The following is a 17,573-nucleotide window of genomic DNA, read 5'->3' on the forward strand; positions in this document are numbered from 1 at the left end:
CTGACCACGAATATCTTTCATTGTACACTATGTTAACAAAAGTGATTGAAAAGTGACAGCAAATAGATCAAGGTTTTATTGACGGTAGTACTTTGCAGGTCTACCACGTACAGTGATTACTGCAGATACTCTTCTTGTAAAACTGTCCACAAGTTCCCGGACAACAGCAGGCGGTATATTTTGCCATTCCGCCTTAAGTACAGTGACCAACTGTGACACTGAAGCCTAGGACACACCTGTCTCTCCAATTCGTTTCAGAGGTTCTCAATGGGCTTAAGAACAGGACTCTGAGCTGGCCAGTCCATCTGGGTTATTGAATTTTCTTATACCAATCCAGCATCGCACTAGAAACATGACAGGTTGATTGTCGTCCTGATAAAAACATTTGTTGTTTCCATAGAATTGCCACAATGTAGGGAGCACAGAGTTATCAAGGACATCTCTATACTTCTCAGAGTTAATGTGACCATGAATTACAACTAGTAGACGCATACCAAACCAGCTGAAACAGCCCCAGAGCATAATGTCACCACCTCCATGCTTTACTGTAGGTACTGTACACTCTGGCATCAGACATTCTCCTGGCAAGCTCCAAACCAAACACATCCATCTGATTTGAAAAGTTTAAACCGCGATTTGTCACTCCATGGCACTCACTGCCATTGTTCCACTGTCCAGTTTTTATGCTCTTTACACCATCGTAAGCACTGGGCTGCATTCTCCTTTGTGATATCCAAGTGCATGGTGAGCTGGTGTGCTGTGCTTCAGGACCATAACTAGGGCTAAGTGAAAATCTGAACGGGAGGGAATGGAAGAAATATTTTTGTTACAATTGAGACTGGAAGAGTGTTATTAAATGTCCTTCTTGTCCCAAACTCTAAACTTTGCACGGCTCTGTGTCGCACCACCAAATAAAGCTATGAGTTTTCAGCAAGTTTCATAAAGAAGCCTTATTTAAAGTCTTAGGAGTTTTTCTAGTAAATTGTAGTAGTCGGCATCATGATTAGGTCAAAATAATTGACAAATGTACTTAACCTTTAAATGCAATTGCACAGTAATCTGTAGTATCACTACGTTGATTCTTTTTATTTGTGATATTAGAGAATAGTAAAGACACTGGGCCTAATTCTGAGTTGATCACAGCAGCAAATTTGTTAGCAGTTGGGCAAAACCATGTGCACTTCAGGGGGGCAGATATAACATGTGCAGAGAGAGTTAGATTTGGGTGGGGTGTGTTCAAACTGAAATCTAAATTGCAGTGTCAAAATAAATCAGCCAGTATTTACCCTGCACAGAAACAATGGCCCTCATTCCGAGTTGATCGGTCGCAAGGCGATTTTAGCAGAGTTACACACGCTAAGCCGCCGCCTACTGGGAGTGAATCTTAGCTTCATAAAATTGCGACCGATGTATTCGCAATAATGCGATTACTAACTACTTAGCAGTTTCAGAGTAGCTCCAGACTTACTCTGCCTGTGCGATCATTTCAGTGCTTGTCGTTCCTGGTTGACGTCACAAACACACCCAGCGTTCGCCCAGGCACTCCCACCGTTTCCCCGGCCACTCCTGCGTTTTTTCCGGAAACGGTAGCGTTTTCAGCCACACGCCCCTGAAACGCCGTGTTTCCGCCCAGTAACACCCATTTCCTGTCAATCACATTACGTTCGCCGGAGCGAAGAAAAAGCCGTGAGTAAAAATACTTTCTTCATAGTAAAGTTACTTGGCGCAGTCGCAGTGCGAACATTGCGCATGCGTACTAAGCGGATTTTCACTGCGATGCGAAGAAAAATACCGAGCGAACAACTCGGAATGAGGGCCAATATAACCCACCTAAATCTAACTCTCTCTGCACATGTTATATCTGCCTCCCCTGCAGTGCACATGGTTTTGCACAATTGCTAACAAACTTGCTGCTGCGATCAACTCAGAATTACCCCCACTGTCTGTTTCTCTGTATCAGACATACCATAGGGGTCAATTTAGGCTTAAGACCCAGGAGAGGTTCCTTCAGTAATATAAAATTCTAGTTTGGAAAACTGCCTTTTACCCATGCCCACAGGTACCTTTATCGCCGATTTAAAACGTGGAGTAATCACGGCTAATTGAATCATTCGGTGCGGGTAACAAACTGTGGGTTTACCCCCCATAATGTAGTGGCTTAATAGAAGTGTACACACCGATAAATGTGTCAAATTTAAATCCAAAGACTAAAATGTCCAGGGCTGGATTAAGGGAGGGACGACAGGGGCGGTCATCCCAGGATTTAAGGCAGGGGTGGGGAACCTTTGGCCCTCCAGCTGTTGTTGAACTACACATACCAGCATGCCTTGCTACAGTTTTGCTATTTGACAATGCTAAAAATGTTGCAGGGCATGCTGGGAAGTGTAGTTCAACAACTGCTGGAGGGCCGAAGGTTCCCCATCCCTGATTTAAGGGGTAGGTTAAGTTCAAATCAAATCAGAGTATATTCTTGTAGTTGGGCATCTTAAGTGGAAGTGAAAAGTGAATATAACTGAAGCAAAAATATCAATATATATCTACATTAAAAGGATGAGGATATACATCTAATTAAATATCAATCCATATTCTCAAATAATTTATTAACAGGATAATTTCACAAATGTTTAAAATGAACAAAAAACTTTACAGAGATGGTACCAGAAGACTGTATCATCACTCCACATCTCCCTTGTAAATTATTATTTATTATTGTTATAGATGAATGTTGTTTCCAGCAGTGAGAGTCACAACTGCTGGGAGTTGACATTAACATAACTCAAAGGATTGAGTTGGAGAGAACAGGATTACACTTTGATTAGAGGGTGTAGAACTTTTCGAAGGCAAAATATAGTCCCTTAATGAAATATAGATGATCATCTATAGAAAGATTTAAAAAAGTAACAAGTTAGTTTTAATCTTTGTCCAGTTAAATGTAATACAGAATATAACAAGTACAAGAGTGTAGCGCAATTGGTTTAAGTTAATGTTTCCTGTAAATGCTAATGCTTCTTATTTTTACAACTAGGAGCTGTCCTCGTGGTCTTCCGCAGATGAGTTGGATACTTCTGGTTCCCTCAGTCCTGTGTCTGGCAGAAGCACCCCCAGCAGGCAGAGAACGGTAATGCGAGCGCAATGTTCACAAATGAAAAAAAAAAAGAAAAGAAAACCAAATCCAGGGATTTAACCAGGCAAAGCCTTCACTAAACCCAATAGGGAGGACAGTAAACACATCTTACATTCCCAGGAATTTTCACATTGCAATATTCAGGCTTCCAAACACCCTGACATCTCATTCCTGCATGACATAAGAAACAGAAAATTATATATTTTTTAGAAGCTGGGATTATTTTGGCCTATCCCTTAAATTATGTTTAATTATATTTTAATCAGTTTTCTGTGGTTTTGGGTCTTTATCATTTGCACGTTAGTTAAATAACATCTGTAAGTTCTGTCCTTATGAACTATATGATCTTCTTAATTGATTTTTCTACATTCACCCCTGTAGGTACTAGAAATAAAGTATAACGAAAAACTGGCTTTTTGAATTTAAAATAAAGTAACAAACCCAGAAACCTAAAAATGATACTGAACATTTATGGTTATCCTTAATTACATAGTAAATTATGACATGAATTAGTCTATGGCAAAATTTTTTTAATAATAATTGCTCAACAATGAAATAATATTTTTACAGTTAAATATTACATTTGGATTACATTTTATTTTTTAAAAACTATTTCAGAAAAATATCTCACATTCATTCACACTGTATGTTCAGTGTTTTATGCTTGTGGCATGCCCTTTAATTTTGGATAGTTGCACAAGAGGCAATAAAATAAAAACAAAAAGCCAGTTTTCTCATCTCCTGGGTATTGGTCACCTCATGTGATTTTATTTTCGTTTGCTGCACTTTTCATTTTGTTGATTTTTCTTTCACCGGTAGCTTGTCTTTTTTTTGCCTGGACTGAACATTCTTCTTCTTTACCCCCTGTTCATTGCAAACAGCCACGGGGCAAATGTAGTGTCTCACAGCCTGGACCCTCTGTCAACAACCCACCTAGCAGGTACCTTATTCTCCTGGTTTCCTTATTCTACTCTAGAACACAGAGGATGATAGAGCGCGTCCATCAGACATCTTTGGCTGAGAAATTCAGCTTAGTCCTTTAGAAAGTTGTATTACTTTTTTCCGGATTCTCACCACTACTTGATATACGGTACTATAATAGGCTGAGCCTTACAGGACAGCAAATTATTCTTTATGGCACATACTCTATCATCCTCTATATTTCTAGACTGCCGTTTAAGTTAGGCTCAATTCCATTCATTTTTGGAACTTACCAGTATCAAAATGGATATTGACCATTTTGTGGGCATTTGCTTCTTTTGAACTCTTCATTGTTCCTTAGATTTGGCAATGACCTCTCTTCTTGCTAACTTCACTAATCCTTACTAACACTCTGAAGCTTCTTTCACACCAGAGTTCCCAATAACTCTCAGACAACAACAGTGCAAACTTGCAGCTATAGCTTTTGCTTTCCATATACTTTTGGGTAAAAATTTTGCACTTTTGCATTAAGAAAGGCTTCTGTGTTTTCGGTTGCTGTTGTTTTGTGTGCTTCAATCATTTTTATTTTTTCATTAGTTTTATTTTCCCTCTCAGTCTTCAATCTCCCAGTAGTTACTTAGGCCATTATGTATCAAAGTGTGTGCTTTCTCAACTCCAATTTTAAATGTCTTTTTGTGCATTTTTTAAAACCATAAAATTAATCAATGTAAAAACTGCACATCAAGATGCATGTATCCAAATCAGTAGGTCAGGTACCGCAAATGTTGGTTTTGCAACCTTGGATGTAAACATATGCTGCAATGCACCAAGTGACAGTAATCTAGAGTAATCTAGATTTGATAGTAAAAATGAGGCCTTATACTACTACCAGCACATAAAGGTCTGGGCGCATGTTTTTTAGGACACGTGCAAGGCATATTTGTTTTGTCTTTTCATGTACGATTATAACATGATTTATTTGCATTTATTAATGTAGCGCCAGCATATTCTGACATTCTTTCAAATGGGCCAATGCAGTTCTAATACATGTGGACACTACCTATAGTATCTGCTTTTGCACTCAAATCATATTTGGGGAACAATTAGTTTGAATAGACCCTACACAAGAATTGATGAGATTACCGTTTATGTGGCGCAATTAGACTAACTGCTCCTACATGAAGAGCTACCAATCTTTGCATGAAATTGAGCTGGGAAGTCAGCGGTCTGCCTAGGATTTGTGTCTTTAAAACAGGCACGAATGGGACGCGATTTTACGCAATGTGTGCATTATGAAACAATGTAGTTTGTGTTTTATAAGCACACTTGTTTTAAGGTAGTTCTTAAATTGTATGTAAAGCCACACTTTGATACATCCTGACACTTGCCTTCATGACAATGAGTAGCATACAGATAGATCAAACGTAATAATAAAGACAACATAATCACAAGTCACCCGTAAACAAAATAATTCAATGTAAGCTTACACTAGTTAGATAGGTCTAAGATGCACACAGTGTATAGTGTGCTTATAATAGAGCAGGTGTCCCCAGTCCAAGATGAACAACGTTGGAATAAATGCTGTACTATTCTTATCTTCCGATACATTGACGCATTTCCTGCTTCCTGCTAAACAACAATAGTGCCATACATCAGTCATACTAGAGTGGTGACGAGAGTAGCAACTTATACATACAGTAACTAGCACAAGCATACAGTAGAACAAAGTCTTAGGAACTCATAGACAGTGGGTCATATATGCTTAGATTGTATAGTGTAAGAAAAGTGTTAAATCCACTTTTCCTGTTTTTCAATACAACATGTCTATCTGTGCATCTCTGTGCCTAGTGTCCATGACTGCACGTGGTTTTGTAAGGATAAGTGGTGGCAAACTGGTTTGTCCACCCATTATATACTGTATTAAGGCACTGCAGGGTGCGAAAAAAAAGGGCAATCTTTAAAGCTTTCCTCACTGGAGGTGCTTTTTCTATTGTATTTCAATAGTCAGCCATCTGGTCTATCAAGGATCACAGGATGCAATAAGACATAAGTGTAGCATTGCATTTAATAGTACACATTACACAATTATTACCCTTGAAATAAGAGTATTGCCAGATATGAAGAGGGCACAAATCCAGATACAAGAGCACAGAATGAGGTATAAAACTTTTAGCAATGCAATGATCCCGTGTCATTTTCAAACTGATCACATGTAAAATAAATGCACATATATATGTAGTGTTTGTATTTTTCTACATATTAAATATGTAATATATTGTGTAGAGGAATACATGTTTAACTTTCTGAATAAAATTAGTGATCCCCAATATACTGTTCCCTACAGACCTTAATCTAAATGCTATGGTACATTTTAAATTTGGATTTAGTGAATGACTTAATATTATGATGTAAATATGATAGAAATATTAGTAACCAAACAGTAGTCAGATTTGATCTGTAAAGTAAAAACTACCAGAAACATGATTGGTTACTTTGGGTAAATATGTTTTTGCTACATATAAGTTAAATAACCCCAGCATACTTTGAAGTTGTGATGTATTAATAAAGTTGAAATTACAAAATTAGATATCAGATATCAAGAAATAAGGAATTATTATTAAACAATTAAACTAATTTAAGTCCCTTAGCAGTTAATTCGGTATTACTGCCACCCACAGCATGTGTATTGGCGTGACTGATGTGCTAGGCAACAGGTTCACTGAAAAGCCAATGTGCATGATTGATTTAATCCAGTGTGATAATAAAAGCATTGAGCTATCATCGCCTTTCAAGCTCACCTCTTGCATTGCCAAACATGTGGCCCAGTGTGCGTCTTAACAGCTTTGCAGCTTTCAGCAAGGTCCACTTTCTAATAACATCCCAGCCGCAGCACTCTACCTTTCCACCGGCACTTTTGATTAACCCAACTTTTTGCAGTACTGCACAATATTCAATTTGTCATTCAGACAAGCATGGAATACAAACGGGTTTCAATTGAATGGAGAGCTTAATCAAAAGCACAAGTCAGACAGGTTGCGTTTGATGTCAGCTGCAGTAGTAACTGATAACAGAGAGCAGGCTGTCGCTGTGCCTCTGATCGCAATACTTTGTGTTTGATCTTGCACTGGATCAGTAAACATTGATGGACTATGGTTTAAGGGCAGACCAAATAAAGATGTTTTACAGGATTTTTATGACTTTGGAACATTTCAGAAATACTGTATGGATTGTGTGTGCATTGTTTGTGTTTTAATCTGTATGCTCATTAATTGATTTCCTTTGTAATATACAGTTAAACACAATGTTTTGTTATCGAACTACAGTTCTCATTATTTATCATGCTATTTAGCAGAGTATTATTTTGATAATATATATAATTTCATGAAGTATGTACAGCATTATATATATTTTTTTAATTAACAGTTCCTTATATAGTGCAGCAAATTCTGTTGCGCTTTACAGTTAGAAACAACAGTGATAAAGCAAAACTGGGTAGTAATAGAGGTAGGAAGGCCCTGCTCGCAAGCTTACAAGCTATAGATACTAATTGATACAAAAGGGTAGGTGTTATTTATTGCATAATGGTCCACGGGATTCAGTCGGGATGCCGGGGCTCTAAATACTGGTGCCAGAATCCCGACACATGGAAAATTCCCGGGACTGAAACTCCAACATCAATTGGAATACCGATGCCGGAATCCTGACCGCCAGCATCCCGAACATAAGTATGCCGGGGTCTCCATCATTGTAGCCACGGCTGGTGAGGTTAGGTTTAGGCTGCGGGGAAGGGAGGGTTAGGGTTATGCTGCAGGGAAGGGAGGGTTAGGGTTAGGCTGCAGGGAAGGGGGAGGTTAGGGTTAAGCACCATCCGGGGAGGGTTATGGTTAGGCTGTGGTGGTTGAAGGGAGGGTTAGGGTTAGGCTGCGGGAAGGGAGGGTTAGGGGTGAAGGGAGGAGGTAAGGCATACTTACTCGGCCACTGTCAGGATTCTGTGCATCGGGATGCCAGTGTCAGTCATATGACCGCATCCCCATTAGAGATGAACGGGTTCGGTTTCTCGGAAACCGAACCCCCCCGAACTTCAGCCTTTTTACACGGGTCCGAGGCAGACTCAGATCTTCCCGCCTTGCTCGGCTAACCCGAGCGCGCCCGAACGTCATCATCCCGCTGTCGGATTCTCGCGAGGCTCGTATTCTATCGCGAGACTCGGATTCTATATAAGGAGCCGCGCGTCGCCACCATTTTCACACGTGCATTGAGATTGATAGGGAGAGGACGTGGCTGGCGTCCTCTCCGTTTAGAGTAGACTAGAGAGTAGAGACACTTGATTTACTAATTTTGGGGAGCATATTAGGACGGAGTACTACTTGCTGATAGTGTGACCAGTGACCACCAGTTTAATTAATCCGTTCTCTGCCTGAAAAAAAACGATACACAGTGTGACACAGTCACATACCATATCTGTGCTCAGCCTCAGTGTGCCCTCAGTGTGCTGCATCATCTATGTAATACTGTATATCTGACTGTGCTGAGTGCTCAGTGCTCACACAGCTTAATTGTGGGGGAGACTGGGGAGCAGTTATAGCAGGAGTACATATTTTAACAGTGCGCACTTTTGCTGCCAGAGTGCCACTGCCAGTGCCAGTGTGACTGACCAGTGACCACTACTACTTGCTGATAGTGTGACCAGTGACCACCAGTTTAATTAATCCGTTCTCTGCCTGAAAAAAAACGATACACAGTGTGACACAGTCACATACCATATCTGTGCTCAGCCTCAGTGTGCCCTCAGTGTGCTGCATCATCTATGTAATACTGTATATCTGACTGTGCTGAGTGCTCAGTGCTCACACAGCTTAATTGTGGGGGAGACTGGGGAGCAGTTATAGCAGGAGTACATATTTTAACAGTGCACACTTTTGCTGCCAGAGTGCCACTGCCAGTGCCAGTGTGACTAACCAGTGACCACTGACCATTAGTATATTGTGATTGTCTGCCTGAAAAAGTTAAACACTCGTCGTGTGGTGTTTTTATTCTATAAACGCATTCTGCTGACAGTGTCCAGCAGGTCCGTCATTATATAATATATACCTGTCCGGCTGCAGTAGTGATATATATATATTTTTTATATCATTATCATCCAGTCTATATTAGCAGCAGACGAAGTACGGTAGTCCACGGCTGTAGCTACCTCTGTGTCGGCAGTCGCTCGTCCATCCATAATTGTATACCACCTACCCGTGGTGTTTTTTTTTCTTTCTATCTTCTTGATACTAGTAGCTTACTTTAGGAGTCTGCAGTGCTGAGCTGACAGTGTCCAGCAGGTCCGTCATTATATAATATATACCTGTCCGGCTGCAGTAGTGATATATATATATATTTTTTATATCATTATCATCCAGTCTATATTAGCAGCAGACGCAGTACGGTAGTCCACGGCTGTAGCTACCTCTGTGTCGGCAGTCGCTAGTCCATCCATAATTGTATACCACCTACCTGTGGTGTTTTTTTTTTTTTTCTATCTTCTTGATACTACTAGTAGCTTACTTTAGGAGTCTGCAGTGCTGAGCTGACAGTGTCCAGCAGGTCCGTCATTATATAATATATACCTGTCCTGCTGCAGTAGTGATATATATATATATTTTTTATATCATTATCATCCAGTCTATATTAGCAGCAGACGCAGTACGGTAGTCCACGGCTGTAGCTACCTCTGTGTCGGCAGTCGCTCGTCAATCCATAAGTATACTAGTATCCATCCATCTCCATTGTTTACCTGAGGTGCCTTTTAGTTGTGCCTATTAAAATATGGAGAACAAAAATGTTGAGGTTCCAAAAATAGGGAAAGATCAAGATCCACTTCCACCTCGTGCTGAAGCTGCTGCCACTAGTCATGGCCGAGACGATGAAATGCCAGCAACGTCGTCTGCCAAGGCCGATGCCCAATGTCATAGTACAGAGCATGTAAAATCCAAAACACCAAATATCAGTAAAAAAAGGACTCAAAAATCTAAAATAAAATTGTCGGAGGAGAAGCGTAAACTTGCCAATATGCCATTTACCACACGGAGTGGCAAGGAACGGCTGAGGCCCTGGCCTATGTTCATGGCTAGTGGTTTAGCTTCACATGAGGATGGAAGCACTCAGCCTCTCGCTAGAAAAATGAAAAGACTCAAGCTGGCAAAAGCACAGCAAAGAACTGTGCGTTCTTCGAAATCACAAATCCACAAGGAGAGTCCAATTGTGTCGTTTGCGATGCCTGACCTTCCCAACACTGGACGTGAAGAGCATGCGCCTTCCACCATTTGCACGCCCCCTGCAAGTGCTGGAAGGAGCACCCGCAGTCCAGTTCCTGATAGTCAGATTGAAGATGTCAGTGTTGAAGTACACCAGGATGAGGAGGATATGGGTGTTGCTGGCGCTGGGGAGGAAATTGACCAGGAGGATTCTGATGGTGAGGTGGTTTGTTTAAGTCAGGCACCCGGGGAGACACCTGTTGTCCGTGGGAGGAATAGGGCCATTGACATGCCTGGTGAAAATACCAAAATAATCAGCTCTTCGGTGTGGAAGTATTTCAACAGAAATGCGGACAACATTTGTCAAGCCGTGTGTTGCCTTTGTCAAGCTGTAATAAGTAGGGGTAAAGACGTTAACCACCTCGGAACATCCTCCCTTATACGTCACCTGCAGCGCATTCATCATAAGTCAGTGACAAGTTCAAAAACTTTGGGCGACAGCGGAAGCAGTCCACTGACCAGTAAATCCCTTCCTCTTGTAACCAAGCTCACGCAAACCACCCCACCAACTCCCTCAGTGTCAATTTCCTCCTTCCCCAGGAATGCCAATAGTCCTGCAGGCCATGTCACTGGCAATTATGACGAGTCCTCTCCTGCCTGGGATTCCTCCGATGCATCCTTGCGTGTAACGCCTACTGCTGCTGGCGCTGCTGTTGTTGCTGCTGGGAGTCGATGGTCATCCCAGAGGGGAAGTCGTACTCGTAAGACCACTTTTACTACTTCCACCAAGCAATTGACTGTCCAACAGTCCTTTGCGAGGAAGATGAAATATCACAGCAGTCATCCTGCTGCAAAGCGGATAACTGAGGCCTTGGCATCCTGGGCGGTGAGAAACGTGGTTCCGGTATCCATCATTACTGCAGAGGCAACTAGAGACTTGTTGGAGGTACTGTGTCCCCGGTACCAAATACCATCTAGGTTCCATTTCTCTAGGCAGGCGATACCGAAAATGTACACAGACCTCAGAAAAAGACTCACCAGTGTCCTAAAAAATGCAGTTGTACCCAATGTCCACTTAACCACGGACATGTGGACAAGTGGAGCAGGGAAGGCTCAGGACTATATGACTGTGACAGCCCACTGGGTAGATGTATGGACTCCCGCCGCAAGAACAGCAGCGGCGGCACCAGTAGCAGCATCTCGCAAACGCCAACTCTTTCCTAGGCAGGCTACGCTTTGTATCACCGCTTTCCAGAATACGCACACAGCTAAAAACCTCTTACGGCAACTGAGGAAGATCATCGCAGAATGGCTTACCCCAATTGGACTCTCCTGTGGATTTGTGGCATCGGACAACGCCAGCAATATTGTGTGTGCATTAAATATGGGCAAATTCCAGCACGTCCCATGTTTTGCACATACCTTGAATTTGGTGGTGCAGAATTATTTAAAAAACGAGAGGGGCGTGCAAGAGATGCTGTCGGTGGCCAGAAGAATTGCGGGACACTTTCGGCGTACAGGCACCACGTACAGAAGACTGGAGCACCACCAAAAACGCCTGAACCTGCCCTGCCATCATCTGAAGCAAGAAGTGGTAACGAGGTGGAATTCAACCCTCTATATGCTTCAGAGGTTGGAGGAGCAGCAAAAGGCCATTCAAGCCTATACAACTGAGCACGATATAGGAGGTGGAATGCACCTGTCTCAAGCGCAGTGGAGAATGATTTCAACGTTGTGCAAGGTTCTGCAACCTTTTGAACTTGCCACACGTGAAGTCAGTTCAGACACTGCCAGCCTGAGTCAGGTCATTCCCCTCATCAGGCTTTTGCAGAAGAAGCTGGAGACATTGAAGGAGGAGCTAACACAGAGCGATTCCGCTAGGCATGTGGGACTTGTGGATTGAGCCCTTAATTCGCTTAACAAGGATTCACGGGTGGTCAATCTGTTGAAATCAGAGCACTACATTTTGGCCACCGTGCTCGATCCTAGATTTAAAACCTACCTTGGATCTCTCTTTCCGGCAGACACAAGTCTGCTGGGGTTCAAAGAACTGCTGGTGACAAAATTGTCAAGTCAAGCGGAACGCGACCTGTCAACATCTCCTCCTTCACATTCTCCTGCAACTGGGGGTGCGAGGAAAAGGCTCAGAATTCCGAGCCCACCTGCTGGCGGTGATGCAGGGCAGTCTGGAGCGACTGATGCTGACATCTGGTCCGGACTGAAGGACCCGACAACGATTACGGACATGTCGTCTACTGTCACTGCATATGATTCTCTCCCCATTGAAAGAATAGTGGAGGATTATATGAGTGACCGCATCAGACAGTCCGTACTTATACTGGCAGGAAAAAGAGGCAATTTGGAGGCCCTTGCACAAACTGGCTTTATTCTACCTAAGTTGCCCTCCCACAAGTGTGTACTCCGAAAGAGTGTTTAGTGCCGCCGCTCACCTTGTCAGCAATCGGCGTACGAGGTTACATCTAGAAAATGTGGAGAAGATGATGTTCATTAAAATGAATTATAATCAATTCCTCCGTGGAGACATTGACCAGCAGCAATTGCCTCCACAAAGTACACAGGGAGCTGAGATGGTGGATTCCAGTGGGGACGAATTGATAATCTGTGAGGAGGGGGATGTACACGGTGATATATCGGAGGATGATGATGAGGTGGACATCTTGCCTCTGTAGAGCCAGTTTTTGCAAGGAGAGATTAATTGCTTCTTTTTTGGTGGGGGTCCAAACCAACCCGTCATTTCAGTCACAGTCGTGTGGCAGACACTGTCACTGAAATGATGGGTTGGTTAAAGTGTGCATGTCCTGTTTATACAACATAAGGGTGGGTGGGAGGGCCCAAGGACAATTCCATCTTGCACCTCTTTTTTCTTTCATTTTTCTTTGCGTCATGTGCTGTTTGGGGGGTGTTTTTTGGAAGGGCCATCCTGCGTGACACTGCAGTGCCACTCCTAGATGGGCCAGGTGTTTGTGTCGGCCACTAGGGTCGCTTAGCTTACTCACACAGCTACCTCATTGCGCCTCTTTTTTTCTTTGCGTCATGTGCTGTTTGGGGAGTGTTTTTTGGAAGGGCCATCCTGCGTGACACTGCAGTGCCACTCCTAGATGGGCCAGGTGTTTGTGTCGGCCACTTGGGTCGCTTAGCTTAGCCATCCAGCGACCTCGGTGCAAATTTTAGGACTAAAAATAATATTGTGAGGTGTGAGGTGTTCAGAATAGACTGAAAATGAGTGGAAATTATGGTTATTGAGGTTAATAATACTTTGGGATCAAAATGACCCCCAAATTCTATGATTTAAGCTGTTTTTTAGGGTTTTTTGAAAAAAACACCCGAATCCAAAACACACCCGAATCCGACAAAAAAAATTCGGTGAGGTTTTGCCAAAACGCGTTCGAACCCAAAACACGGCCGCGGAACCGAACCCAAAACCAAAACACAAAACCCGAAAAATTTCCTTTGCTCATCACTAATCCCCATCCGCCGGGATTTCATATGTATTCCTGTCCCATCAGATTGCAAATGTTCTTGATGGGTTGTATGATATGGTCACACAGCAATGTTGTCCTGGGGTCAGGAGGATGGGAAAGTGAAGAAAGCGAAAATATGTGCAGTGGGAATGCAGTTATGTGGTGGTTCCGGAATTTGATACGCTTGCCTGAAGAGGTGAGTTTTCAGGGAACGCTTGAGGTTTGAGACTAGAGGAGAGTCTAATTGTGCGTGGGAGAGCTCTCCAAAGAGTGGATGCAGCCCGAAGAAAGATCTGCAATCGTGAATGGGAGTGAATAATGAGTGTGGATGAGAGACGTAGATCTTGTGAAGAGCAAAGAGGTCGGGTTTGGAGATATTTTGAGATAAGCGAAGAGATGTGCTCTAGAGTAGTTTTCTTAATGTCCTTATTTATGAGTAAAAGTATTTTTATTTCTCATACGTCCTAGAGGATGCTGGGGTCTACTTATTGACCATGGGGTATAGACGGTTCCGCAGGAGCCATGGGCACTCTTAAGACTCTTCAATGTGTGTGAACTGGCTCCTCCCTCTATGCCCCTCCTCCAGACTTCAGTTTTAGAAATGTACCCAGGAGACTGGATGCACTCTGAGGAGCTCTACTGAGTTTCTCTGAAAAAGATTTATGTTAGGTTTTTTATTTTCAGGGAGAACTGCTGGCAACAGACTCCCTGCTTCGTGGGACTGAGGGGGCAGAAGCAGAACCAACTTCCTGAAGAGTTTCATGGCTCTGCTGTGGCTAACAGGACACCATTAGCTCCTGAAGGGAACTGAACGCTAGCTGTGCCTAGATGCTCACTCCCACAGCACGCCGTCACCCCCCTCGCAGAGCCAGTAGTCTGAAGACGGGTGAGTATGAGAAGCTAGATCGATAAGCAACTAATGTGACGGCTGAGGTACGGCGCGGCTGGCGGGAGCGCAGCGCGCCATTGCTGCCCACACACACAGAGCACTGCAGGGTGTATGGCGCAGGGGGGGGGCCCTGGGAAGCAAAATATTACCTTAAAAAGGGGGCATAAGATGCCGCTGGCACAGCCATACCCCCGCTAGTATAAATATTAACAGACTTTGGTGAGTGAAAAACGCGCCATTTGCGGGGGCGGAGCTTCTTCCTCAGTCAGCCAGCACACTGCTCAGCGCCATTTCCTGTCTCTCCTCAGCTGCAGAGACAACGCTGGTCCTTTCCTCTACTTCTGGCAACAGGTACAGGGTGCAAATAAGGGGGGCACAAAGCGTTTTGGTGGTGCATTACTAGTGTGAATTACTATGTAAAAGCGCTGTTGTCTGTGGGCATTCTGTGTTCACAGACATTACATACTGGCGCTGGTGTTGTGAACTGGCTGCTCCTATACTGTGTCCCTCTGACAGATTTTGCTGTGGGTCTGTCCCCTTATAAGTCCCAGTGTGTCTGTGAGTGTGTGCTGTACACGTGTAAGGCATGTCTGAGGCAGGGAGTTCCTCCCCGGAGGAAGGCATTTTAGGGACACAGAGTTGTAATGTGGTGGCACTGCCGGCACACCAAGAGCCTGCATGGTTGAAAGAAATACGTGACAGTATGCATCTTATTAACAGGAGGTTAGATAAGTCTGAATCTCAGGCTGAATGCTGGAGAAAATCTGTGGAAGATGTGATTTTTCAGGACAGTTCTTCCTTCTGCAGGCGGCCCCTCTGGGTCACATAACAGACCATTTGTGAATACTGATACCGACACAGACTCTGATTCTTGTGTCGACGATAGTGACTCTAGAGAAATAGATCATAAATTGGCAAAAAATATACAATACATGATTGTGGCTATAAGGGACGTGTTGGAAGTTACAGAAGCCTCGCCTGTACCTCAGGAGAAGGCTTATTTATGTAAGGAAAAGAAATCCAAAGTCACGTTCCCTCCTTCCCATGAGCTAAATGCTCTCTTTGCAGGGATGTGGGTGAATCCTGAGAAAAAATGTCATATTCCTAAGCGGATTCAGGTAGCTTACCCTTTCCCAACAGAGGACAGAAAAAAATGGGAATCGGCCCCTGTGTTAGACAGTGCACTATCCAGGTTGACAAAGAAAGTTATTCTCCCTGCACCTGGCATGGCTTCACTAAAAGAGCCGGCTGACCGTAAGATGGAAACTACATTGAAATCCATTTATGTTGCCAATGGTACACTGCTCAGACCCACTATTGCCTGCACGTGGGTGAGTCGCGCTATTGAAAAATGGTCAGACAGCGCGTCATCAGAAATTGACACGGTTGATAAAGATGAGATACTCCTTAAGTTAGGGTATATCAAAGACGCTGCCGCCTGCATGCTAGAAGCGATGAAAGATATTGGACTCTTGAGTTCACAAGCCGCTACCATGGCGGTATCAGCTAGGCGGGCATTGTGGATTCGCCACTGGAACGCGGATTCGGATTCCAAAAGAAACATGGAGGCTCTCCCATATAAAGGGGAGACCTTATTTGGCGATGGTCTGGATGCGTTAGTCTCGGCGGCTACCGCAGGTAAGTCAACGTTGTTGCCCTCTGCACCTGCATCGGCAAAAAAGACCTATCACACACATACAGTCCTTTCGGCCCAATAAATACAAAAGAGCGAGAGGTTCCCCCTTCTTTGCAGGAAGGGGAAGAGGAAGGGGAAAGAAGCCCACAGCGGCTCCAGGTTCCCAGGAGCAGAAGTATACCCCTACTTCTATCAAATCTTCAGCATGATGCTGTAACACCCTTGCGGGAGGCCACTCGGTGGGGGCACGTCTCAAACTGTTCAGCCAAGGTTGGATTCTGTCTGGCCTGGATCCCTGGGTATTGCAAATAGTGTCCCAGGGATACAAGCTGGAGTTGCAAGACGTTCCCCCATGCCGATTTTTCAAATCAACCTTGCCAGCTTCTCTTCCAGAAAGAGAAGCAGTAACAGCGGCTATCCAAAAATTATGTCAGGACCAGGTCGTCGTCCTGGTGCCTTTGCCGCAACAAGGGGAGGGGTTTTATTCAAGCCTCTTTGTAGTTCCAAAGCCGGACGGCTCGGTCAGACCGATCCTGAACCTAAATTTTTTTAATCTCTTCTTGAAACGGTTCAAGTTCAAGATGGAATCACTCCGGGCAGTGATTTCCAGTCTGGAGGAGGGGGATTACATGGTGTCGGTAGACATCAAGGATGCTTACCTGCATGTTCCCATTTATCCTATTCACCAGGCCTATCTGAGATTTGCGGTTTAGGATTGCCTTTACCAGTTCCAGACGTTACCTTTTCGGTCTCTCCACGGCGCCGACGGTATTCACCAAGGTGATGGCGGAGATGATGGTCCTCCTTCGTCAAAAAGGAGTCAATATAATTCCTTATCTGGACGATCTCCTGATAAAGGCGAGATCCAGGGAGCAGCTGTTACAAAACATCACGCTCTCCCTGTCGATACTCCAACAACACGGTTGGATCATAAATTATCCAAAGTCACAATTGGAACCGACAACAAGATTGTCTTTCCTCGGTATGATCCTGGACACGGAAGTTCAGAGAGTATTTCTTCTGGTGCAAAAGGCTCTGCAAAATCCAGAAAATGGAAAAAACAATTATTGAAACCATCCAGTGTGTCGATCCATCAGTGCATTCGGTTGTTGGGGAAGATGGTGGCAGCCTACGAGGCCATGCAGTTTGGCAGGTTCCATGCCAGAGTATTCCAGTGGGACCTGTTGAACAAGTGGTCGGGATCCCACCTTCGCATGCACCAAAAAATAGTCCTGTCATCAAAAGCCAGGATTTCACTCCTGTGGTGGCTACACAGTCCGCACCT

The 17,573-nt window shown here is 43.8% G+C and overlaps 1 protein-coding gene across 16 annotated transcripts in view; it reads left to right on the plus strand.

The window, feature by feature from the left end:
• Positions 1–17,573, plus strand: part of SYNE1 (spectrin repeat containing nuclear envelope protein 1) — a 965,679-nt gene that overhangs the window by 926,199 nt on the left and 21,907 nt on the right. For 15 of the 16 annotated variants that reach the window (XM_063917854.1, XM_063917860.1, XM_063917859.1 and 12 more), the window contains 2 exons: positions 3,026–3,118; positions 4,006–4,064. In XM_063917854.1, coding sequence (XP_063773924.1) covers positions 3,026–3,118; positions 4,006–4,064 — 152 coding nt within the window. The remainder of the gene's footprint in view (positions 1–3,025; positions 3,119–4,005; positions 4,065–17,573) is intronic. The other variant, XM_063917867.1, reaches the window with a different exon arrangement.

This window comes from Pseudophryne corroboree, chromosome 4 (assembly GCF_028390025.1).
Source record: "Pseudophryne corroboree isolate aPseCor3 chromosome 4, aPseCor3.hap2, whole genome shotgun sequence".
NCBI lineage: Eukaryota > Metazoa > Chordata > Amphibia > Anura > Myobatrachidae > Pseudophryne > Pseudophryne corroboree.